This window comes from Siphateles boraxobius, unplaced genomic scaffold, assembly GCF_051911475.1.
Source record: "Siphateles boraxobius isolate OS27281-9 unplaced genomic scaffold, OSU_SipBor_1 35, whole genome shotgun sequence".
In the NCBI taxonomy this organism is placed as follows: domain Eukaryota; kingdom Metazoa; phylum Chordata; class Actinopteri; order Cypriniformes; family Leuciscidae; genus Siphateles; species Siphateles boraxobius.
In genome coordinates this window covers 13,041,970-13,069,387 of record NW_027508975.1, presented here as the reverse complement: position 1 = coordinate 13,069,387, position 27,418 = coordinate 13,041,970, and the positions used below count along the sequence as shown (strand labels likewise).

General features: G+C 39.3%; 1 protein-coding gene across 1 annotated transcript in view; it reads left to right on the top strand.

Moving 5' to 3' along the window:
• The window catches only part of npr1a (natriuretic peptide receptor 1a), a 147,138-nt gene that overhangs the window by 44,145 nt on the left and 75,575 nt on the right, over positions 1-27,418 (top strand). Inside the window, exon 5 of the mRNA XM_077196463.1 lies at positions 20,270-20,405. Coding sequence (XP_077052578.1) covers positions 20,270-20,405 — 136 coding nt within the window. The remainder of the gene's footprint in view (positions 1-20,269; positions 20,406-27,418) is intronic.

Sequence of the window (27,418 nt, the reverse complement as noted above, 5' to 3'; positions counted from 1 at the left end):
GATGACTCGAGCAGGACATTTCTCAGTGATATGTTACGTAGTTTGAGGTACATTATGAGATGTTGCAGCTGTCCTTCCTCACCATCAGCATTAACACGTGTATGTCCATCAACAAACCGAATTTATTGCAGTGCACATGCGGCAACTTTATCAGTACGGTGCATATGTTCGCTAAGCACTGACATGAATAACCGATGTAACAAACGTTTGTAAAAACCTATCTTCCTCCATCCTTTATCTTTACTCAAAGTAGCCGAAAGACTATCTGCATTAATATAAACAGTTTTAGGTAATAGTAGCCCACAGCTGCTTAGCAGAAGTATTTCAGTAAGACAATAATAACGTGAGTTAGCCGGTTAGCCAGAAACTTATACAATATAAAACACAAAACTAGTATTTTGAACAATAATTATGCATACTTACAGGTTGTGATTCTGAGGAGCAAGCTGGTCCAAATAAACTGGGTACTTATCCATCTTTCAAGAGCAAGCGTTTTGCTAATCCTCCGTTGAACTCCGAGATTTGAGAAGCAGTCGTAAGTAAAATGACGTGTTGTGGGCTGGCCAAGTATTTCGCGGGGAAGAATGTTCAACACAGTTCAACACACTGGGGTGGTGATTGCGCAGTGGATAAGACACATGCCTTTGGTGTGAGAGACCCGAGTTCGAATCCACTGCGTGACACCAATGTGTCCCTGAGCAAGACACTTAACCCCTAGTTGCTCCAGAGGCGTGCAAACCTCTGAAATATAGCAATTGTAAGTTGCTTTGGATAAAAGCGTCAGATAAATGTAAAATGTAAATAGGCGGGCATTATGCAAATGCATCTTCTAGTGACGTTGAATCCTAAAGCAGTAGGATTCAAAACACAAACGACTCGTAAAGGTGGTTCTGAGTCGATTCTTTCTTTTGGGAGACAATAACTTTATTTATTGACCACTTTCGACTTTAAAACTTTGCAGAACGTTTACATTCACAAACAGCTATATTACACACTGCATAAAAGGGAATATTCAAAAAACCATAATAGGGGCACTTTAAATGACAAAAGTAGTGAGTGTGATAGCATGCATCAGCACGTGTGCGATTCACCGGTCCAAACTTAATGAGAATGAGTAGAAAAATATTTGAAATCTCTGCTTGATTGATGAAACAAACTGCAATGATCCGGGAAAAAAGTGGAACAAGAACAAAACAAACAGCTTTGTTGCGAAGTGACAGTTGTTACTAAACAACCTTTCTACATCCAGGCCAATAGGTGTCAGTATAGTGTCCAAGACCACTGGTACTATTGGAATGAATGAGAGGTGGTTAAATGTAAGCAAAAATCTGTCTACTAATATACTGAAATAGCGCAATGTTAATTGTGCAAGGGATGCTTAAGAATCTGGTGCATTTTATATTAAGGCTTATTTGCACAGAAAAGAAGTATTTTTGCCCAGACTTGATTTAAAAAATGCTTGTCGCAACCTGTATTGTCAGGTCAAATTTATTTGTATAGCGCTTTTCACAATAGACATTGTTTCATAGCAGCTTTAAAGAAAATCATTCTGTTAATTTTTATAGTATCGTAATATCCTCTTGCCTTATAGTCGCATTTAGCAGACCTGGGTGATATGCAACGGCAATATAGGAATGAGACAGGGTTATTCGTTGGCATCTGAATATGAATTGAGCAATGAATTTACCACCCTTTTGTATTTTATTTTGTGGCAAAATACACTCAGATCACAGAAGATCTTAAACATCTAACCATAACAAATGCTTAATGGGAAGGGAGATTTATATTTAGGTTCAGGGGTTTTGGGGTAGAAAGGAAATTGTCCCCCAGAAATAGACTGAGACAGTTGTTCTTAGTCATAGACGATTGAAGCTGCATGTCTGCTTGTTTGTTCTCCGACATTAAATGTCACCCAGTATTCGCCCAGAAAAAAAAAAAAAACAGATCCATGTGTGTGGGATGAGTAACCTTTCACTGACAGTGGGGAAGTGTGGTAATTACCCTTAGCTGCAGGTCTCCTTGTGTGAGTCTGTCACCACAGAGGAGTCTGTTAGCTCGAGATCAGCTCAAGGCTATTAAGGATATGTGCCCTGCCTAAGCCTCCTGCCTACCCGTCCTATGAATCTCAACTACAAGCTTTTGAGTGTTTTATACAACACGCCTACTAATGATCACTAGAAGAATGGATTCTGATTTGATCTTCTCAGTTTAAGCTTTGATAATAATAGTGGTACCTGCCAGATCCATTTATTCTCTGTCAGCTGTGAGGTTTTCTGCTTCCCTTGAACTCTTTGAAATAAGGGTTCTTGAAAGGTTATTTCTTGCACCTTAGATTTGGAAAAGAGCTATTTTCTTTAGGTGTTTAGGGCTTTCGAGTTTCTTATATGGTTCTTTGGAGATTTAAAAACCATGCGACTTAAGGGAGAAGTTTAGCAGAAAGACCACACTCTTGTTTTCCAAACCAACCAAAAGCTGTCGGGTTAGGGTGTGCAGTGAAGGTATTATATGTATATGTATATGAATCTGCTGTAGTGATAAAATTATATATATCTGTACATTTGTATTGTTTATTACTGTTCCGCTGAAATTATTATTGTTTACTTGTGTTATTTTTAAGTTTTAGCCACACACTTTTTTAGGAAATAATAAATATAATACATTATTTGTATTTTCGTTCCTGTGTGTTTGTTTCATGTGCTTCAGGGGTCTATTCCAGAAAGCAGGTTATGTGACATACCCGGGTATGTTTAAGAGTAAGTAAGCGGATAACCTCAACTTTCGGTTCCAAAAACGGAGGTAACTTTCAGGGTATGTTAGTAGTCATAGCAACTCACTCTCTGAACTTAACCTGCTCCGGAGCGGGTTATGTTCCAGAGTTAGTTTGTTTCAGAGAGGTGACAGAACATGGCGTGCCCTGACCATTTTAGTTACATAGCACTACTTAATCTAACCCTACTTTATACAGTCACAATAATTTTAAATGTTTCTAATTATATAACTTTCAATTTCATGGTTCCCAAATGTGATTGGGTGCATTGATGGAACCCACATTCCCATTAAAGCTCCTTCAGTCAATGAAGGAGACTATGTTAATAGGAAGTCAATCCATAGCATCAATGTGCAGTTGACAATAGATTTTTTGGGTGCTAAATGTTTGGGTGTTTAAACCATTAAATTACCACTAACTAGGTAATATGTGGCTAAGAGGAACCCAGTGAACCCAACAGACCAAAGAGATGGCAGGGTGGTATGAGACATGATTTGCCAAAATCCTTTTAATTAAAACCAGTTAACAGTCAAGTGTTGTTCATTGTTTCTCTATTTCCTGTAACAAAAGACATTTGTATTTATTGCTTTAGATTTCATTCAACAACAAATGACAGATTAATGTTCACATATGTTTCCCACCTTAAGCTGGTGCTCCAGCAAATCAATTTCAAGTCTGGCCTTTTTTAGGTTAATCCTTTTCTCCTCCATTTGAAGCTGTATAAGGTTCATCTCCATGTCACTTTTTCTGATTTGCTTTTGAAGGTGGACCTTATACAGTTTTATGGCAGGCAACTAGAAAGACTAAAAAAGTCTTTAACACAAACACAGACCAAATATATAAATGAGGAAGGAGAACTGCAGAACATTTCTTACACTGCTACGATTCTGTGTGGAGGTAGATGGACCCTCAACTGTATTAAAATCTCCAGCCATATTCTGTAAAATGACAATTTATTTATTCTCTTATGTAAAAAAGGGGGAGTGCATTCTATGCATCATACCTCTATGGGCCTCCCCACATTTTCTGTTTCTGTCACAGCAGAAGTGGTCTCTTCATCATCATCCTAGAGTGAAAATAAGGAAGGATGCTTGGTCTAGCAAACAGAAACCTAAAGACAATAATCACTTACAACTGTGACAGAGTGTGGTGTTGCAGGAGGATCCAACAATACAATGTGGCCATCAGCAACTGCAAGATAATTAAACCAATAAGATAATCATGCATATTCATTACTCAATGTATATTCTTAAACAAATACAACTAATGAAGAAGGACATTAGGAACATCTAAGTACTAGTAATAAGATTACAGTATACAGCATATGAAGTCAAAGCAACATGCATACTGCACAAGTGAATCAATGACTGTAAAATTAATTCAAAATGCTTTTTTAAAATGGTGACAGTGTTGATGATTTTCTTTATTAAAACACTGACAAAAACAGTAGGTAAACATAAGTATTATCAATAAACATAAGTATTAATATGGTACACCTACATTTTACTAAGGTACTTGTCTTGGTAGCTGAGTCTGACGAACTGCCCCCTGGAATCCCATCGACCACAGCTCGCCCTTTATTAAGGGACAGTGCCAGCTCCTCAGCTGGGGTGAGGGGAGGGGGAGGTGGACCCCCACATGTTTTACTGGCCTCAGCCTTCTTTCTATTGGCTACATAGAAAACTAAATTACATTTAAATACATGTCTATTTTTACTACATGCCTCCAAAGAATTTTTTGCGTCACAAATTATAAATGGGGTATTTTCCCATATTTTTGTGACTCACAAGGGGAAAATACCCCATTTATAATTTTCTAAACTCACGCATTTACTCTGTCCATTATTATTTGCCAAGCCAACTTTCTTTTGCTGATGCAGCAGTATTGCTTTTTTTGTTTTTTTTGTTATAATGGGCTTATAGTCTTCATAAGCAAGCATTAAAACCTCCAACTCAGTTTCACCGAAGTATCGTATGTAGCTCGCTTTTGTTCTCCCTTGGTTTCCATGGTGACTCCTGAAATCGGCGATCCATTGAAAATGTCTTTTGTACTCGCCGCGCGCGCGCATTAACTCTGGGTTACCAATAGGAGGTTGATTAAACTAACTCAACAAAGGTGTTTTGGAACCGACATACCCAGAGTAAGCAAGTTTGGGGTTAACCAACCAAGAGTTCAAGGTTTATCTGATGGTAAGTTAACCTTGCTTTCTGGAATACACCCCAGTTCTACTTAACCTTGATTGTTTCTTAGTAAGTCTCCTTGGTTACATATTACGTTCAGCTGTTTATCATTATATTTCCCTTTTATACTCCCTGTTCCTTTCAATTCATTGTCAGTTCTCGTCTGTGAGTTTAGTGTTAATGTGTGGATTTTTCCTTTTGTATATTATCTGTAGCAATAAAGAAGCTTTAGTTGGAAGCATCATGCATTTATTATCGACCACGATTCATGTGACTTGAACAGATTTTAAAACATTAGGCATCATACACTTGCCGACTTTGTAAATGGTTACAGAAAAACTGGGCATCATATGCTCAACAAACTCACACAGAAACACACCCTTCCTTTTTTAGGAAACACATGGCAAATAAAAACTATATGTATTATTAAAATCGGCTCAAAATATCAAACATGTTTGATATCCTCACACTGGATGAAATCATAGTCTAAAGCTAAAACATCTGTGAGTCTGTGCATATCATACACTAAACGGTTTTCTGAAAAATCTGTCAAATCTGATCGTCCAAATCTGCGAACTGGCTCTGACTTACAAAAACTAGCATTAGCCCCTTTCACACAGCAATCCCGGTAAGTTACTGAAAAATTGCCAGAACGATTTTACCGGTAAATTCAAAAATGTGCCGTTGACACAAGCAACAGCATTCTGTCTTTTTACCGGTAACAGACCACTCACACATCAGTGACAGAAAATACTGGGAAACTGTGATGAGTTTCCTCTAAAGTTGTTGACAAATCTCTTTATCCGCCCCGGACGAGGAGAAGCGTTTTAGTTTCGATATCACTCCAATATGTAAACAGTGCTCAATTATGAATGACCCAGAGCGGTTGCTCTTTCAACAACTTCTGATTGGCCTAAATCACTTCTTACTTCATTGCGTTCTGAGTGCAGCAAAAAATCTGGGCAAAAGTCATGTAGTGTATTCCAGCCTTTAGCAGGAAACGGCTCATCAGAGGAGGAGAGGGAGGCACAGCCTACCCAAAAGTTTGAGGTGGATTTGGAGTCTGAGGGGATAGAGAAGGACAGGGGAGATAAATCCATAGCCAGAGAATTTTTCCTCCACAAAGCTGCACCTGATGCATTTGGTGCTATTTATAAACTCTGCAGCGAGAACCAGTCTTTGCATTGCATTGGCTTAAATGCATAAATGAATGTTTTAATAATGGTGGCTCTTCTTGTGCTTCATTAAGGACCTTGTGCTCTGTTCTGTTTCCACGATGTTGTTTTCTCTGAGTCTAAGGCAAGTTTTGTTTGTTATGAATTTTGACACGTTAAGACACGTACCATCTGCGCTTTGCCGATGACATCGTGCTAATAGGCTGTTCGGTGGTCGATGTACAGCAGCGGCTCGACCAGCTCAACCAGGCTAGCGCTCGGATCGCCCTCAAAATCAATCTGGCCAAAACCAAGTGGATGCGCAACGACCAGGTGGCAGACACCACCCTTCATGTCGGCCAGCACCAGCTCCAGCAAGTCGATAGCTATATCTACTTGGGCCAGGAGCTAACCACCGACCACAGGATTGGTCGAGAACTGGCACGACGACGCCGAGCCGCCTGGGTCAGCTTTGGCTCAATTGCCGAGATGGCCACCAACAGAGCCATTGACCCGGACATCAGGGCCGCCCTCTTCAACAGCACCGTCCTGCCAGCCATGCTTTACGGGTCCGAGACCTGGACAACAACGGTGGCCGACCGGCAAAAGCTGGCCGCGACTGAACGCGCAATCGAGCGCCGCATGATCGGGGTTAAACAGATCAACCATGTCCGCAACGAGCAGCTGCGGGCCATGACATTTACATTTACATTTATTCATTTAGCTGACGCTTTTATCCAAAGCGACTTACAATTGCTATATTTCAGAGGTCACACGCCTCTGGAGCAACTAGGGGTTAAGTGTCTTGCTCAGGGACACAGTGGTGTCTCACAGTGGATTCGAACCCGGGTCTCTCACACCAGATGCATGTGTCTTATCCACTGCGCCATCACCACCCCCAGGTGGCCGACGTGACCAGGGTGGCCGACGCGGTGGACTTGGCCAACAAGGCCAAGAAGCGCTGGGCCGGGCACCTGATGCGGCAGACGCAGAAAGTCACCGTCTGGTTGCCGATCGACATCAAGCGGCCACGCGGACGCCCTTCAACACGATGGCGCGACTCGCTACGACAAGATCTGGGACACAATTGCATGGGGCTCGCCCAGGACCGACAGACCTGGGCAGATCGTTGTGGTCTGCGCTGACCATCTTTGGCCGGCGAAGACAGACCGATTCTGGATTTTGGATTCTGGAAGACACTTACCTCGTGCACCCAAAAAGGCTGTTCTATTTCTGTTTCTTTTCCTGGATGACTAAGTAATGATGCTTTTGAACTTTTTTTGTTAGTTTTTCTCAATTGCTTTGGCTCAATTCACAAGTTCAGGTCTCTGAACAATTAGTTTCTTGTTTACATCAGATTTGGATTTCTTATTGATTTAGGCAATTTTGATGTGTTTTGGCACATGTGTGCAAAAGAGTAAGTACAATTGTCTACAATTTGCACAACATCTTGTTGATCATGGCTTGTTGATCAAATGATGAGTTGATTCTCAGTGAAACTATCAAACTCTTCACAACTTCTAAACATTTTTTCATCGTGTGAGCCTCCACATGCAAAATGATCCATTCAGTTATCAAAATCTGTCAGACATGCATGTATATTCCATAAATACCTATACATGGAATATTTGTAATTGTCTGCCATTATTGTGAAATAGGAATCACAATCTAACCAATCAACCAAACAAGTTTGGAAGCATACATAGGATATATGGAGTTTGACCAGCACATTCACTGGCATTTTTGAACATGCTGGAACATCTTAAATACTTAAACAGCAACAGTAGTTTATTTTTGTAAAAATGTGTTACATATAAACTGAAAATACACAGTTGCTTGTCGTGGAAGAGCAATAGGATGATGTGTAAGACAGAGTTTCCGCTAGAACAAAATGGTGCCGGTCAAAGTGACCGGCAGAGGTTTCGTTTTACAGACATTTTGATGATATGCCGGTCAAATATCACCTCTTAATTAGTCAAGTTGAGGAAAACTGGAGGGAGTCTATGTAACTTAAAAAATTACATAATCAGGCCGTATAGAATGCAACATGTTTTTATTAGCTTAACTTTCAAATAGATGGAAAAAAACATGAACGTCCAATTGGCGTCAATCAGCACCAATTGTTTTCACAAATTGTTTCACAAACATTCACTTTTTGAAACATTGAGGCACGGATGTACCTAATACAAATAAATAAAACATATCCAGTTAACTAGCAGATCATTCATTTAGTTCGCTATTAAATAAGAGATCTAGCGCTATCTGTTGTTTTTGAAATCAAGCTGAGCGCTCGTGTCCGCTGCTATCAGTTGCATGGACGACGCGCTGCGTGAGTTGCGCAATCTTCACTCGGACGCGCGTTTCAATCTTTCGCCATTGCGGAGACTCTATATTCATTCCAATGAAATCACAAAATAAAATGCACACAAACTTGTCCCTGCTTGATATAGACTGTAACCACTGATTAACATAGGCTATTCAGTTCTGATAAGAGAAAAAAAAAATGTACGAGTGCGTGGATTAGAACCAATGATCTATAGGCTACTATAATGAGATGTTCCTGATTCACCATCGTCTGGCCTCTGGAAAAAGCTTTTAAAGTCCCTGTAAAGTCAAAATTAAGTATGTGTTCTGAGTTTGTCATATCACAGAAAAATTTGTTATTAGCCACCCAGCCAACTTTGAATGATGAAGAAAGCCGGCAAGTACATAAAATAAGCTATCAAAATCTTGAAAAAATGAGCAGTAGTCTCTGCTCTCAAACACTGGGGGCGTGTCCACTGGCTGCGCTGAAACCATGCCCACTCGTGGTAAAGCTGCCGTTGCCACACTCAACTGTCACCCGCTAGAGCTGGAATGGATGCTCCTAGCAGCTTATTAGGTTAATAAACGTTATAACATAAGCACACAAACTTACACTCATTGGTGGGCACGCACTGCCAATGATGGCACCAGTTGTCGGCGCGACGGGAGGATGAAGGCCTAGGCAGGAGATAGTCGGTTCGGCCCCATTCACCAGTAACAGTGGATTATCAGTGAATCCCAGTTGTCTCCGACGAAAGTTTATAAAACTATCCCGTGCAAAATAATCACTACAGAGGCGGGTTTTGGCGGTGATCCTCAGCTCTCCATCAAGGTGGCTCGTCACAAAATTAATCCACCTCTTCTTGATGTAATCGTTTTTAGGAAATTTAAATAAGGACACCGATCTGTTTTGTACATGATCGCATTCAGGTAGTACGCATTTCCGTGATGAAGACATAACTAGCAAACTGTACGCTGTAGTAACTATAATAGTACTGACAGTAACTCGCGATTGAGCGGCAAACTGATACGAATGTGCTCTATTTATATTGTTAGTGGAGCGACCAGGCTCAGTGGCTCTAGTGCGTCATCAAGTAGGGGCGTGTCCAGGAGCTCAGGGGCTCCAGTGCGTCATCGAGCCCTGTTTTAGACCCGCCCAAAAAATCCGGAAAATAGCAATGGTGAAAAACTGTTTAACGGTCTAACTCCACAATTCAGTACTTCAAAGTTCACAGTCTTTGTAATATGTTTTAGCAATACATTTCTAACATTTCTAATGTTTTAGAATTTTTTTTTAAATTGCCTTTAAAGGGACTTTAAGGCTAATCTGCCTGGGTCTGGCCATATTTGAAAAGTCTCACTCAATCGTTCGTTGTTTAGGTATATATTAGCCTACAGCCGTTTTAGGCATGCACTTTATTTGAAATGCAGCATGCGATGTTGTTTCATAACTTTCAAACGGTAGAACCTGTTCCTTTATATTTATAACATAGCCAAAGGTCGGTGTATTTTTGCTTTATACATTTTAGGCTTTTTCTCAAATTCAGATTGTGTTAGGGGCGGGATTATTAGGCAATTTTAATCGGACAATTTGACCGGAGAGATTTAATTTTGTCGGACATTTAATTTTTTTCCCGGCCAATGTCCGGTAATTACCAGACAACGGAAACCCTGGTGTAAGAATGTGTGGTGTTAGGGGAAGACATACGGTAATAGAATATGTAAAAATGAAGAGCAACTGTGAATTTTCAGTTTACATGTACCACATTTCTACAAATGTGTGCAGTATAAATAAAAATGTTCAGTCCCACTTTATATTAGGTTGCTTTAACTACAATGACCAACATTTACAGTTAATGAATAATTTGATACAATGCACTTATTGTGTAGATTGTTTTTACATTGTTTTTACAAAAAAAACCTGCATGTAATTACAAATAGGGCTGTACGATTAATTGCATTTGCGATAATATCGCGATATGATGAAATGCGATTTTGTAACCGCAAAAGCTGCGATTACACTGGTCACGTGACACGCGAGAGAAAAGCAGTCTGCAGATCAAGCATCAACTTGACACGCTACGCATAGGTCTGGCATACAGGAAAGAACAGTTTATTTTTTATGTATGTGATATTGTGTTATTTATTCTCTCTCCAACAATTCTGGATCGATTCAGAGAATTTCAGAATCGAGTCTTAGCTTAGTTTTTAAACAGATGCGTGATGACGCTGCGCGTGCTTTAGAAACAACCGTATTCTGCTTGCTTCTAATTTCTCTCTCTCTCTCTCTCTCTCTCACACACACACACACACACACACACGACCCTGCTCGAAACCTTCCGAAAAATAAGCTTTCATAAAGTTCGGGGTTTAAGCGAATTACAAGGACAGTCGGACACAGCTTTTGCCGCTTTGATGTTACTCTTGCAGTTCGTGGTCTTGACCGCCGGAATTTTCCTTACAAATGCTCCACAAATGCATTATTTATGTCTTTTGCAATGCAGTTTGCTTATATATAAAAAATATGAAAATCACTGAGAAAGCTGCTTTCATTTTAAAATACTTTACACGTGCATGCAGCTGTGAGCGACTCATTGGTTAAATGTACTTGCATCTCAAAATGCTTTTGACGCGAAATTAATGTAAACATGGTCAGTTGTATCTTAAACCAACAGGACAAACCACATTTACAATTTCAAAAGAGATATGCATTAGTGTGAATGCAGCTTATCGTATAGGGGGAAAATCACTCCAGCTCTTGAATGGAAAACGTTCAGACAGCCTACTTTTAAATACTGAAAGCACTCTTTGTTTATTGCTTGTAATGTTTTTTTTGTTCCTCTTTATTTACTAGCTTTTATATTTTGAAGCTCCTACTAGTTTATAGCCTATTTAAAATTCTTAACATGTAATTGGTTTAATTAAATGTGTTTATATATATATATATATATATATATATATATATTATAAGTATGTATATTTACACATCTAATTAAATACATATTTTAAGTGTTATTAAGATTATTTAATAAGAAAAAAATTAGATCGGATCATGAGCTGCCTAAAGATTCCCATCCCTACTGTACAATGATTTATTGCTTATCTTTGTCGACTTATACAGAAGGTAAAGAACTTAAAGTAATCGCATTTTAAATCGTTCAGCCCTAATTACAAATAATAAATCTAGAATTATGGTACATTTACGGTAATTACTTACCCTTTAAACCACCCCACACAACAAAGCCTGTCCCTAACCTTACCCATGTGCCACCTCAATAGCAGCAAAAGTGTTTTGCAATACAATATGAACACAATAAGTTCACAGTACTTATTTTTTTATGTAAGTACATAATAGTTAAGGACACCAAAATAAAGTGTGACCAAATGTCCATATTCTTTTTGAGTACTACAGTATTGACTTTTCCTAGTAAATTTTTACTTACTGCTGAAATCTAAATCTAAAAAGCTTAGTGTGATGCACAAGAGCATCCAGCTAGACAAAACTGACATTCTAGTATAGTGTAAGAAACAGACATGAAATTTGTATTTAACAAATATTTCCATGGTGAAAAAACATCTGAACATTTTGACCAGTACGGCTCACACGATGACAAAAATACTTTTTATTTTGGTGGCTTTGGCCAATTTACAGACACAAAAACTAGGTTTTGAAGCATGAATTAAATGTTTTGGGTGAGTTAATACATTTTGCAGACATGCCATAGTTCTGATGTTCCAGCAAACAGTTGTGACAATTGCACTTACAGTTTAGAGAATGTAAAGACTGTTTCGAAAAATTTGCCAAAGCGATTGAGAAAAACTTTAATATGGGCCTGTTTTGTGAAGTGTTTTTGTTGGATCATCAATGACATTAACCTGTGAATGCTTATCTTGTGTTGAGTTCTGTTTATCACCAGAAAGTCTGAGAAAACCTACCTGTGAATACTTAGTTCTGTTCATCGCTGAAAGACTGTACTTATATTTACCTGTGAATACTTACCTCTTACCTGTCCTAACTGCATATTATTTAGAATTTCTGTGAAATTTACTATACGTTTTATCCATGCTCTTCTCATGCAATGCCTGTTTAATCCTGATTTTTCATATCAACCAAAAAATATACCGGGATAAGCTGGCATCTCTCGAGACTTCTGCTAGTTCACTGTTAATGATATGCTAAAGCCCGCCGGCACGTTGACATGATTGGTTACAAAGTAGTTTTTGACGTCAGAAACATCATAAAACCGCGTTTTTGAGACTTTCTTTGGTTCACTGCAGTTTTGAGGAGAAAATACTCCACAATGGTGTTGACTTATGAATTTGTACACGGTTTGTCTTAAAGCACTTTAAAAACACCACATATAAACAACATTAAAAACTTGATTTTCACCCCAGGGGGACTTAAATATAAAAAAATCCTCAGGAGAGGATCCCCAGACCGCTACAATTAGTGAGCCGCCACTATTGCCTGTGTGTGTATTAAAAACATAGCCAAGACTTAATAGAAAGCCTGGAAAGTGTTGCAGCTGTGTTTTTTTATTGATAACTATTTGATGAGATATGCTATACGCTCTGTGCACAGTCAAATTATTTTCTGAAGTCTAATAAGGTGTCTGCAACTCTTCTCACTGGTCTGTCGTTCTAGTCTGTTAGCCTGATGCATCCATTCATTTCTCCAGGGCAGTGAGCTCATTTGGAAGGTTCCCTCTGCCCGCAGCACACGTCTATATCTCCAATTAGTAGTTCCTTTCTCTGTTGCCATATTACTATAGCCAAACACATTCTTTCTCTCTTTCTCTTACTCGTTGGCTCTCTCTTTCTCTGTCCTTGTACTTCATTTGGTGTACTTCTTCTCATGTTTCACTGCCCATTTCATCATGGAAGGCCTAAATTCTCCATAAATACCTTCTCCAAAGCATTGTTGAACAGTTTCTAATTGGATGGCCCATTTCACTGTGTGACGTGTGTGACTGTGCATAGAAACTTCTAACGTTGGGAACAAAGAATGCAAACTTCCATCATAGCAACAGAAACTATTGAAATGAACTGGGAATTATGTGTAATGAAGGAAGGATTACATGTCCATTGCTGTGAATATTAAATTGTGTATTGAGTAGGTCTTGTTAAGGCTATTACTATTTTTTCGTACATTTTTTCAGAACCCCTAACCTGACGTATTACTTTTCAAATAATTTAGACTTAGATTTTTGCATGTTGGTAAAACAGACAAAAAACCATAGTCACATGGGCCATATAGAGACCAGAATATAAAAAAATAATTTGGGGTGGAAGCTTTTCACTTGAGCCAGTAAACAATCACCTAGAACACCCTAGCAACCGCATTGTAACACCCTGGAAACCAATCAAAACATCCTGGAAGCTGCAATAAGGCAACACCCAGGCAACCACCCAGGCAACCACCCAGAACACCCTAGAAACTGTGTAGCAAGAACTAGGCAACCACATAGAACACCCTAACAATTACATAGCATTACCTATGTAATCACCCTGCATACCACATAAACTCCATAGCAACACCTAGGCAACCACCCAGAACACCTTAACAAACAACACTTTGGAAACCAACCAGAACACCCTGGCAACCACATAGTGACATCCTGGCAACCATCCAGAACACCCTGGCAACTGCCAAGCAGCAACACCAATGTAACCATCAAGAACACAGTAGCAACTGCATAGCAAGATACAGGCCACCACCAAGAAAATCTTAGCAACTAGCACCACTAACATTTACAGAAAATGCATACTTAAATATGCTGTATATTGATCTCTCTTTTTGTAACTCTCACAGTCTGAATCTGTAATTGTTTTCAATCCTTTATTTTGACACTTTTTTTGTCAGTATCTCTCAACCTGTAGACTTTATGGGTTTTTTTCGGTCTGGATCTAATTTTTTCGACTAGTCCTCCCCCATCTCCCACGCACTCAGTCCGTTCAACCTTTTACCCAGAATTTGCATTTCATTGCACTGTTTCCTTTCTCTAGGACACTAGCAATCTCTTTTTCTCCTTTCATAATTTCCCGATCCGCCATCACCCACAGATGTTCTGTATTGATGAGTCCGTGGTCTGTCTATAGTTGCTATGACAACCACACTTTTGTACATCTCTATGCCTACTTCCGCTTTTTGAAATATTTTCCCCTCCATTTCATTTTGGCATGGCAGAGCTCAAGAGTTTGCCAGCAACCATCTGGCTCTGCGCCACTGACTTCTACCTGGTTCTCTCTTAATTACTGACAGTCTTATTAGTAAGGCGATAGTTACTTAAAGGACAACTCCGGCGCAAAATGAACCTGGGGTGTAATAACACATTGGTACCGAGTCGACTGTTCTCTGGGATTTGTTTTCATGATAATCGAGTGTAAAGAGTTTTATCTCTAAAAACTGTTTAGCTTATAACGCTAGTATATGGGGCATATAATAAGTAAAAAGAGATCACTAGTTAATACCACTAACCAGGCTCAAAATAGCCCCACACTAACACGGTAGCTTAATGAGGGTCTCTACATACAAACCGAAGCACTGAGAACTTTGTAAGTGTACAGACAGTTTAATAATTATATACTTTATAAAGACAGTACCAAGTGTCACTTGCCTAAATTTAGCCAGTTTGTTATTTATGATATTTTTTTTATTGTCCTGGATATTTGAATTATCACAGAGGAAACTTACTTTGCTCAATGGTTGTGGTGCGCACTGGTGCTTCAAGTATCAAATTCGTTTTTCAGGTGAAATAAAAATATACACAAATTTGTTAGATCTTGGAAGAATTTTTTGACGAATATTCGAGTAGCAGACATATAATGGTAAATCTGGGCACAATTTGTGGACTGTTGAGTGGTGTTATTGTTAACTAAAACGAACCCTACTAAAAGTAATTTTCAGTAATGGTAATAAAGCTAAAACAAAGTAAAATAATACATTTTTAAATCAAACCTTTAACTTAAAAAAAATTAAAAGCTGCCTTAGCAATAATTGAAATAATTGTTTAAATTGAAGTACTAAAATGACTAAAACTGAAATAAAAAGCTATAGAAATATTTAAACAACAATAATAATAATAATAATAAATGATAAAAGCAAATTACAAAATTACTAAAATGAAAATGTTAAAAATATAATTATAATAATAAGTACCATGATAGTAAATGAATAATACAAAATAACGCTGCTGTTTAGATCTATTCTCAAGCTCTCGAGAAGACGTGAGAATACTGGAGTAAAATGAGAAGCGGGAGGCTTCAAAGTCTCAATTTGTTCTAAATATAATCTCATTGCTTTTTTGGGGGTCTCATAATGTATCTGCTGTCCCATGTGTCAAGATCCTCTTTTCATTGCGCTACATGGGCAAATAGTTCAGATTCGAGCAGGCAGTTATTGGATCAGATTCTTATTCAAACAAATACTAAATGCATAAATGTAAATACAGTGGTGATAAATGGCGGAGCAGACCTACATTTTGAATTATCACATGTCAGTGTGAGCTTTCTGAACAGTCTCTCATGCACATGTTCACATACCAAAATTACAGCAGCTGATATATGTACATGTTTACCCAGTTAAATACCTGTCCCTAAAGACTGCTGGGAAACAGCAGTACTAAAACCGTTCAATTCTCTGACAAGATTCTCACACATGTGGGGTGGTTGTAATCATTACTGAGTGGCACGTAGGGGTAATAAAGCATGCCATTGTGTAATTTAGTGTCTTTGGTTGTGTTGCTCTCTGGTGTGTGTGTTTGTGTTCTCGGAGTTATGGGAAGTTGGTAACTCTAGCAGAAAACTTAATTAAAAAACACTACTTTCTTAATACCGGTCATTCTTTAAAAAAAAGGTTGTTAGATTTAGCTCACTTTTGGGTCCCCAACATATAGTACAGACAGATATCTTATACAGATATCTTAGTCAAGTTTTAGTCAAAACATTTTAGTCTTTTTAAATAACAAATTATTTCTGAGATTATTTCTGATAGCCATTTCAGTCAAATAGTGTTTCACACTATAACTCAAATATTGGTTAAATGTCATAATTACCTGACAAAATACACTTGTTGAATGATTTTTTGTTGAATGCAACTTTGTTAAACGTGTCTGGTTTTCTGATTTAAGAGACACACACATGCATGTATAGGCTACACACCAGAGCATGTGGGCAAAGCGGACCGGTGTGACGCTTAAATAAAAACTAAAACATATGTTTCATATTTATGTTTAATAATATAATTTTTTTATTTTTTATTATTTCATCTATGTTGATTATATGAAAAGGGAACTGCATGAGATGAGTAAGATAGGATCATAAGATGCCCAATATATCAGAAAACATTTGGAATGGGTCAGACATTATTTTGACCACTTATTATGATTTGTTTTGTAGAAAGCCTTTCTTTAAAGTGAATTTCGTTTTGTATAAATTGTATCTTCATTTTAATCAATGTTTCATCAACAAATTGCCTGGATTAATAAATAAGAAGCAAACACAATATAATCAGGACTCGAAGGTGCCGGTGCGTGAACTGGAGCGCGTCTCATAAATGAACTGAAACTCAGAGTATAAGATACTTGCCTCATAGACCTGAGAAAGTATATCTATAGAAAGCTTGAAATGTCTACTTTTAAACAAATCAATTCAAAACGAAAAATGGGCTGCTCTCTGCTTAGGCTAATTCATACCAACACTGCGACACTGACAGAAAACACTAGTTTATTAATAAACAAATCAAATTTTTAATGCAAAATCATTACTTTTGCCGTTTTTTGTGGCAAGCTTTATGCGTGCGTTGAAATGCGGAATAGGCAATATATAACGAAAACGCTCATTATGGTTTAGCATTATCTCCCATATATATATATATATATATATATATATATAAGTAATTAAATCAATATAAAAGTGGCATGGGAAAAGCAGGTTGTACCTAGAGCATGGCGCCGAGCAGGTGGAGTCTCTATACCTAAAGAAAAAGATGCTACAAGCATCAGTCAGTTTCGTCCTATTTCACTATTAAACGTCGAAGGTAAGATTTTCTTCAGCATTATTGCTCAGAGATTGTCAACCTACCTATTAAAGAATGGCTTCATTGACACTTCAGTTCAAAAAGCGGGCATTCCAGGGTTCTCAGGATGCATAGAACACATCAATGTTATCTGGAAACGAATTCAATCAGCTAAAAAGGAGAGGAAGGAGCTCCATGTGACATTCCTGGATTTGGCTAATGCATATGGTTCAGTGCCACATGAGCTTCTTTGGGCAGCATTTGATTTTTTTCAGGGTACCGATGTCGATAACAAATTTAGTGAAAGCCTATTTTGGAGATTTGCTATTTAGTTTCTCAACTCCAGAATTCACATAAAGGCACATTTTGACAGGATGTAAGGTGGCTCTTAGCCAGGGTCGGTTTACTGGGCGCCATGACCAAGTACTCCGATGTTTGGCTTTAGCATTGGAAGACAAGCGTAACATGACCAATAAGTTGCCCCCTGTTCTAGCAAAACATTACACACAGAAGACAATATTCCTCTGCCCAGGCGAGCAACCACCAAGAAAAGGTGTTAAAACCAATTCTCGCTCAGGACAACTGGAAGCTGCTAGGGACTGGAAAATGCTGGCTGATCTTGATCAATGGCTTATTTTTATTATTTTCAACGGCTCAGAAACGTCGGATTCAGTGGCCAAGAGTTGGGTCGCACAGTAAAGAACTTATCTAAAGCAGCAAAGAGGAGCAGCAAATGGCTGTGGTTGAGACGGAAAGAGTCTGGCTGGCTGTGTACAGGCCGCCATGCTACGGTTTCGAAAGATTCTTGAAAATTGGATAAGTCTGTTGGTTTACTTGTATAGTTTGCATAGTAATTACAGTTATTACGTTCCTGTGTATTTTGCGTGAATGGGGATTGGTGTTTGGACAGATATTGTGTTTTGCGGTAGTATGCCATACGGAACCGTTGCCACTGACCGCTTTAACATCCGCAGTGGGGCTCGACAGCCTTAGTCAAACGGGTTGGCGCGTATGGTCGGGTTGTGAGAGATTGTGGTTAGGTCAAAGGAGCAGCCTCAGCTTTTATTCGATAGTCAGAGCGTGTACTATTACTAGTAAACAGAGCTAGCTAACCTCATCTGTAGCGAACTACATACACTAAAACATATTCTTGTAGGAAATTCCTTTAGATTTAATAGTTTTTAAACCCACAAATTAATGTTTCTTTCCCTCCTCGACCCCCAGCAGTTTCAAACCTACCGAAAATTGTTTTACTTATTTACCCTTATCCAGCTTAGCGCAGAGTCACGGAACTTTATTCGATCTGTCCGAGTAAAAACAGAATTAACTGACTGTAATGTATGCCCATTACTGATTTTGAATGCAAAAGTCCCAGTGATCTCATTGATTGATTTCTTTCAAAAATCTGTGTGAGAGCTTGGGGCAGCATCGTCATGTATTGTGTTGATTGTCCCTGTGTCCACTTCTTCTGTTGAGCGGAAATTATCAGCACTAACAAGAATTAAAACTTATGCCAGAAATACGACGGAACATACTCGACTTGCAGTATTAGCCTTGATGGCGATAGAAAAGGTTGTTGGGACTAAAAACTCACAGATAACCTGTACAACCAAGTAATTGAAGTCTTTTTGAGGAAAGAAATTAGTAGAAATTAGTATATTAGTACATACTATTGTAACATCTGACAGGGGACTATTGTAACCCTTGAACGACAAGACAAGGGAGGCTCTGTTTCTGAACTTATAATCGGAACGCAAGAACCACTGTACTCTAACGCACAAGCCGAACTCACTCTCTCGTTTCTCTCTATCCGCCCTTTTCCAAACTCACCGCATTAACCCTATAACTGCCGGTGCAAAATAAAACAGCAATGTCACAACAATTATAGAGAGTCTGTGCGCTGCTACTAAACTATTAAAAGTTATTCATTCAGGTAGGACACCACTGAAGGCCTTGGTGTGAAATGCACAACCCGCCACTGATAAACATTAGCTATATATAATATAGAAATATATGAAGTAAAAAAATTATGGAAAGAACTACTACCCTGTTAAAAAAATACATATTTTAGTCTTCATGCAAGCTAAACACACAGTGACAAGAACAAAAACATATTTTCATTCATTTCTAAATTCAGATGGTTTCAGCATTTTCAGTATATTCGGCACTTTTTGGGGTGTGGGTTCAAATTGTAACGTGTTATTTTTTGATTTAGTTTTCTTTGTGTTCTGGTTCTGTTTGCTTGTTCGACCTAGTTTCCCAGTGTGTTTGATTGATCATCTCGTTCACCTGTTGTCTTATTAACTCATTAGCTCTATTGTTTGCTTAAGCCCTCAGTTTGAGTTGGTTCTCTGTCTGGGATCGTTTGTATGAAGTGTAGTTGTCATTCTGTGTCTCCTGCGTGTTCCCATTGTTGATTAAAGGACTCTTTGTTTATCTCTAACTTGTGCATGTGTGACTAACAATACACCAATCTGTGTCTTAATTCATTGTCATTTAGATGTTACTTATATACGAGCACCATATTTACAAGTATGAAATAATTCTCACTGACTAACTCCTTATCGCCATTTTATAATTTATTTCCATTATCAAAAAAATGTATTAGTGTTGAAATGCACATGTTGGATCAGGAGAAACAGATTGTATTTCAACATATTAAAAAAAGCACAGGAGGAATGTGTGATATTAAACGGTGAACCAGAGTAACAGGAGAATGACAGACAGCAAAAATTCTATTAGTATGGTATCTAGAGAACTGGTAATCTAATAAAAGTAATCAAATTTAAACTCCAATTATTTAGAGTTTTAATGCTAGTATGTCATTTGTGCACTTCCTCTCTTCCAGATGAATCTGATTTCGGGATCATTTCACGATGGAGTCATGCTGTATTCTCATGCCCTAAACGAGTCTCTGGATCTGTCGGGTGTAATGCCCCCAAGGGACGTGGTCAATAAGAGGATGTGGAATCGCACATACCATGGTCAGTTCTGCTCAAATTTACCTATAGTAAATTATAGTATGGGCAAAAGAGTCTGCTATACACTGCATCTTATTCTGAACAAGAAGAGACCATTTACCAATACTTTATGTAAAGTGACCAACCACTTTTTCAGTTTCGTTCACTCTCAAACTCATTTTTTGGTTTGCATTGCTTTTTGTTTTTTGTTTTGTTTTGTTTACTTTTTGTTTTGTTCTGTTTAATATCTAGTTTATATGGAAGCTTGTTTTCGCCGCAGAATAAAACAAAAAGATAATTGCAACTTTTTTTTCTCATAATTGTGTGTTTACATCTTGCAATTCTGACTTTTTTCTTAGAATTGCGAAATATAATCTTGCAATTGCGTGTTATAAAGTCAGAATTGGGAGAAATAAACTCACAATTGTGAGAAATAAAGTCAGAATTGCGAAAGGTTAAAGCTGTGATTAGTAATATTACAGCTTGTGTGTATCATTCTGTCGTTAAGACTGCAGTTGTAACGTCTCTGTGACGTATGTAACCCTCGTTCCCTGAAGGAGGGAATAGAGACGTAGTTGACTGATTGGGGTTACGCTTAGGGAGCCTGTCATCTGCAAGCACTGTTAAAACGAGCGAATGCACATGAAATGCATCACACACTCCGCCCCCGTGTCACGGGTATAAATACGGAAGTGGATACACGCACAATTTGTTTTTTGCTGAGGAGCCGAGCGTAACTCGGAATCAGCTGTGGTCCAGCAATAGTGGTGACAGGACTCTATTGGGATCCCAATCAGTCGACACGCTTCAGGGAACGAGGGTTACATACGTAACCGAGACGTTCCCTTTCAGTCGCTCACGTTCAACGTAGTCAATGTGTCGACTGATTGGGATCCCAATTAAAACGCCAATAGTGCCACCTTCCAGTGCCTAGACAAAAGCCTTCTGATCCCCCCCGCATTATTAGGAAGACGTACCGTGGAAGAATACACATATGGGATCGCCGTAGGGATCACAACACATGGACCCAACCTAACACAGGTTCCACCAGTGCATACGAGTGATAGGCCTGGCTTCAGACGTTCCGCCACATCCGTTGCCGAAGGGTATGGAGGAACTCGACAGGGTTCGGTTGATAAGGGGAACTCTACTGGAGAATTGCGCACGCATCCAGTCCATAGGAGGGGAATGGCGTAGCAAGCTGACACTTCAAACCAGGCTTACAGTGAAACTGGCTTCATGTGAAGAGAGCCCACGGGAACAGGGCTGGACTGGGACTAAAAATCGTCCCTGGCATTTTGGCCCAGACTGGCCCACTACATATAATCATAATCACAACTGATCTTTGCACGCCCCTGAATATATATAATAACTCCTATTAAAACCACTAATGCCATGTAATGAGTGAGTAGAAATGAGTAAGAGTTAATAGATGAAATAACTACTAATTGTAAAATACAATCGAACTACTCCACAACGATGAATCCTAAAACAAGCTATAAGCTGCATTGGCATAGCAATACAGTGTTTGACACAGAATTTTTGGTAAATCTGTGGTGGGTGGACCTCTGTCCCTTTAGGGGGGTTCGGGGGAGCCCCCCGTAAGAAAAATGTGTGCTTTTTAATGTTAAATTCAACATTAGAGTTAAAAGTTAAGAGATCCAACCCATATTCAGTGTGCAACTTGAATAAAGAAAAACTCTAACTGTTCACCAGTAACAGCAGATTATCAGTGAATCCCAGTTGTCTCCGACGAAAGTTTATAAAACTATCCCGTGTAAAATGATCACTACAGAGGCGGGTTTTGGTGGTGATCCTCAGCTCTCCATCAAGGTGGCTCTGAACAAAATTAATCCACCTCTTCTTGATGTGATTGTTTTTAGGAAATTTAAATAAGGACACCGATCTGTTTTGTACATGATCCCATCCAGGTAGTACGCATTTCCGTGACGAAGACATAGCTAACTATCAAACTGTAGGCTGTAGTAACTAATAATAGTACTGACAGTAACTCGTAGTGTTGGGTCCGAGTCCACCTTTGTCGAGTCCGAGTCAAGTCCAAGTCCTTAACAATCGAGTCTGAGTCCAAGTCCGAGTCCAAAGAGGGCCGAGTCGGACTTGAGTCCGAGTCCTTAACATCCGAGTCCGAGTCGAGTCCAGCCGAGTCCACAAAGATTTCAATGATTTGAAATTGACGTTCCACAAAGACCCGCCCCTCTTAGTTACTGTTGCTACGTCCGACAAGCCGTGCCGCTCTCACTCCACATGTTCTCACACAGTGAAACATATTGCGGAGCAAAGAGGACACTGAATATGCGCCAACATACAAGACAGAGCAGCCTACTTTTGGGATGAAATAAAGTCTCATCTTTTACATTTTTATAATTATTATGAAATTCAAACAATAAATCCTGTTTTGTGGTGCTTTAATGTGTAGGCCTCAGTTCAAGCAGCACATGAACTGATAATCTCTTCTAGTTATAGCACGAATTAAACGTGAATGAAAATCAGAACTGCAAAAAGATATCAATACACACCATTTTTCAAGTTCAAGTCCACTGACTTTAATCTACTAACTGATTTGGTTTGTTTGTCGGACAAAAATGGCGGTATCTGCATTATGATTGGTCAGATCGCCTGTCAATCAAATTCCGGCGAAAGGTCTCAACACTGAGCTGTTATATTAATAATTTTAAACCTTACAACATGATTGCAATGTATAGTCAAAGTCATACGTTTACCTATTGTACATCTTTCAGAATCTCCAAGGTAATGCTCAAGAACGCAATACGATGCATTAAGAGCCCAGGGGTAAACTTTTGAGCAAATGGTGATTTTTAAAGTTTTCTTATTTTGTTTTACATGCTAATATATTTTTTAGCCTCTGAAGGGCAGGACTAAATTTATATAATTTTTCAACAAAATAAGAACAATTTACATCCAGTTTCATCCTCAATGGACTTCTTGAGCATCACTAAGTGTTTGCAGGGTTTGTGATAGTTTTGTTTGAGTCCCTCAGTTGTCACCAGTGCGAAAAGATGGATCTCACAATGATAGTCACTGCTAGTAAGGAGTCAAATATGCAGAAGATGCTGGAAAAGCAAAGAATGTGCAGGAGCTGGAGGATTTTTCCTCATAAACAACCATTACAAAAAAACAAAAAAAAACAAGAAAACAAAATAAACAGTTGTGGATACAAACACAAAATACAAGATAAATTACTTGATTGTAATATTGTGTGTCAGGTAATGATATTTACAATCAAGTAATTTGTCCTGTATTTTGTGTTTGTATTTTTTCTTAAACATCTGTTATGTGAAAAAGCTTTTTCAGTGCAGTACTAAATAGAAACAATGTTTTTATGATCCTTCTTATTACTAAATAAAAAAAAATCAATTTTGGAGATTTTGAAAGGTGTATGTAAACTTATGACTAAAGTGTAAATGTAACAAAAATCATTAAATTATTAGACACCAAAATGTTGCTATGGTTCTCACATTCTCATGTTGCTATGGTTACTATGTCAATCATCGCAATTTCAAGACTCACAGGACTGAAATTTAGCGGATTCACTCCCACATTTAAATGCATTTATCACTCTTTATAATTTACAGTTTGAACGTAACCACTGGTCCTCTAGAAGCACGAAAAACAAAACTATTATTTATATTGTCGATAGCGCTCCCTTTAAGCCATCACTTACCGCGTTCTGCACTCTCCCTATAACTCTCGTCATAAACACTGAAGTTTTCCACACTGCACAGTGAATCTCTCATTTATATCGCGTCAAGACTTTGTTTATGAGGGGATTTGCGAAAGGATAAAGCTTGTGCTGATTCTGAACATACATTTTAAGCGAAATCTCCGCATGTTGACTCTACAATTTTGATACTAACATGTTGCAGATGACAACACATGAAGAGCCCAGAGGGTCATTGCACCAAGAAAGCAGCATTGGTACATCAAGTGTGTATAAATACTTTACTAACGTAACACTATATTGTTGAAAACGAAAGTAAAAGCATGACGCACGCTCATTGTTTTACCAGGAAATGAGAGTTCAGTCTCTTTATTAAAATCATGAAACATAATTTTTTTCTTATATTTATTTAAACATATTAATGATGTACCTCTAATTCACCCACAATTAATTGGAATATTATTTTGTATTACTTGGATCTGCGCATCACTAATGCGCAGATGTGAATTTATAGGTTTTTTTTTTCTTTTCTTTTTTCTTTTCATCCTGAATGATGATGTAAACAGCGGGCTATTTACACCTGGCCACTTCATGTGTTTCTGTGATCTGAGAGCTATCCGATCGTGAAAAGACCAGGTGTAAATGCCATACCGAAACGCATTCGAGACGGATTTAAATCCGATCGCTCAAACCACCTCAGGAACCACTTCTGGGCCGCCCGCATTCCAGACGAGACCGGACAAGTGTAAATGCATCTGGTTGTTGAGACCACATATGTAAATTGGACTTCTCCCAACAATGCTAAAAATAAACGTGTGAGAGTGTCTTAGCCTATATGTCATGTTATATTAATTATATGACGAAGCTATGGCAACACGCATCACCGCAGATGAGCAGCTGAGTATCTATTCATCTAGCCAACGTACAAACTATCGCAAATCAAAGTGAAAGTAGGTCGCAGACGCTTAACACACAATCATCATCGTTAAAAGTAAAGAAACAAAATGATCTTACCAGTGCTGTCTCTCTTATTGCGGTCTTTGATTTTGAAATTAGCTCATAATCAATAAAATGCAGCTCATTACTGTTGCTTTCGGTGACGTGAACTCTGTTAAATCTGCATATAGCGCGTTGTTTTAAGATCGGATTTATATCCGTTTTACGAAAACATATTTATGTGACCAGGTGTAAATGGAATCGTTTTGAATTGTTAATTCAGATCAGTAAAAACGCATGAAGTGACCAGGTTTAAACGGCCCTATTATGAGCTGTCTGTCAGCATCTGTATAATTTTCTGTAAACTCATGGCAAATTGTGGCATGTTGCAAAGCAGTCCCATCTCTTGTGTTTTTTTGAATGACGTCATCGACTAGTCAACGTCGACTCGACTTTGATGTCATAACAGTCGACTTCAAAAAATCTGAAGTCGTTCAACCCCTACATTACACTACTACATAATAATAGTTATAATATTAATCCCATGACAGTAATAGCCATATATTGTAAAACAAATGCACTGAAAAATAAAAGCAACTTTCATAATTAGTTTTGTACTAATTTCTATACTTGAAAGAGATAAACACATGATCTTTTATTTTGGCGGAAAACATGGTTTACAAACGCATCTCATTACAATTCTAGTAAAATGCGTAATCGTCAACTATGCAGATGTGTAAATAATGCGTAACTGGGTAATGGATTCCTACATTCATAGCCTAAGTGTTCTGAAAGTAGCTTAGTTCTGCTTACCACAGTTCTCTATACTCACTCATTCTCTCCTGATCCTCCTCAATATCCTCCTTAGACACTTGAAGGGCCCGTTTTTTTTTTAACGCTATTTCTCTGCACATTCCTTGGATTTCATCTCCATCTCTGACTATTTTAACAGATACACACTGACACTGCACGCTAGCTCAGAGCCCAAAGGGGGAGGAGTTTAAAGATGTGATTGGACCAGCCCAATCAAGATCAAGAAAAGAACTTTGTACGTGGCTCCTTAGCCGGTATTGATGGACTCTCGTTATAAAGACCGTTGGCCCGGTGAAACAAAAGGTCTGTTACGTGCCATCTAGCCATCTCCAAACTAGAAAAGAGATCCTCATCCCATGGACGAGTTTACTCTTTCCCAGTTGACCTGAGGGCCCAACTGAATAAGAGCACTTGAAGGGTAGGACCTTACTGATACTTCACCTTTCGAACGCATTAACACAGGATGGCCTGTGGTGCGGAAGGATAGATATCTGAAGTTTATGTCTCTCAGATCGAATACTGCAGACCAATCTTGGGGACGGAGCATTAGGAAATGCATCTCTGTGTAATAAATTGAACGGAGGCTTTCGAAAAAGGGCCTGTCTCAATTAACACAGGACCAAGATGGTCGTGATCCACCTCTCTAGGGTACAATGAAGTATGGGCTAATAGAAGCCGGTCTTCATATCAGCTGGAGGGGGCGGCTACATTGCGTCCTTCGCTAGTAGGACTGCGACGTGCGCACCCAAGACAGGAGCACTGCTCAACACCTAGGTGTGATAAATATCACTAATTTTAGGAGCATATCTGCTCAACACCTAGGTATGATGAATATCACTTAGCTCGGGCGGAAGCCGAGCGAAAATGAATCGCAAGACGAGTCTGATGCTACAACTTGCCACCTGGATTGGCAGCGTCTGATACAGGCTGGGCGGGCTGCCTGCTGCTGGCTCCACGCTAAGGCCTGGATGAAGGCTGCTGCGGAGGCCCAGCAGGAGCGGTGGCAGGGAGACACCCTCGTTGACGAGCAGGTGGGGGACTGCCACCGGCGGCGGGGTGGAGGCAGCAGCGGGCCGCCGCTGCAGGATGTGACGGATGGCCTCCGTCTGCACTTGGGCAGCAGAGAACTGTTGGGCACAGTTCTCCAGGCTGAGTCGACGATGGCACTCCTGGACCACTAAAGTTGACATTGCCAGATCGATCATGCATGCCACAACGTTAGGCTCCAGAGGGCGAGGTCGGCTGCGTGCGGAGCTCACTTATGAGCGCACGGTCTGGGCTACCCTCGTGCATGTCTTGAGTGCCCTGGCCTGATAGACCTGGTGCAACGCCATGGCATGCAAAGAGGAGGCGGCTAACCCACAGGCTTTGTAAGCTCTGCCCATCGGAACGGAAGAAAACTCACAGGCCTTTGGGGGGAGACGAGGATCCTCCGTCCAAAAGGCAGCGGCCGCCGGACACAGGTGCAAACAGACCGCTCCACTGGAGGGGTAGCCTCGTAACCCACCACCGCTACTCAGAGCTACTCAGGCTGTTTCTGGCATAGAAAGGTGCCGTCCACGACCTGTTAATTTCTCCGTGCACTTTG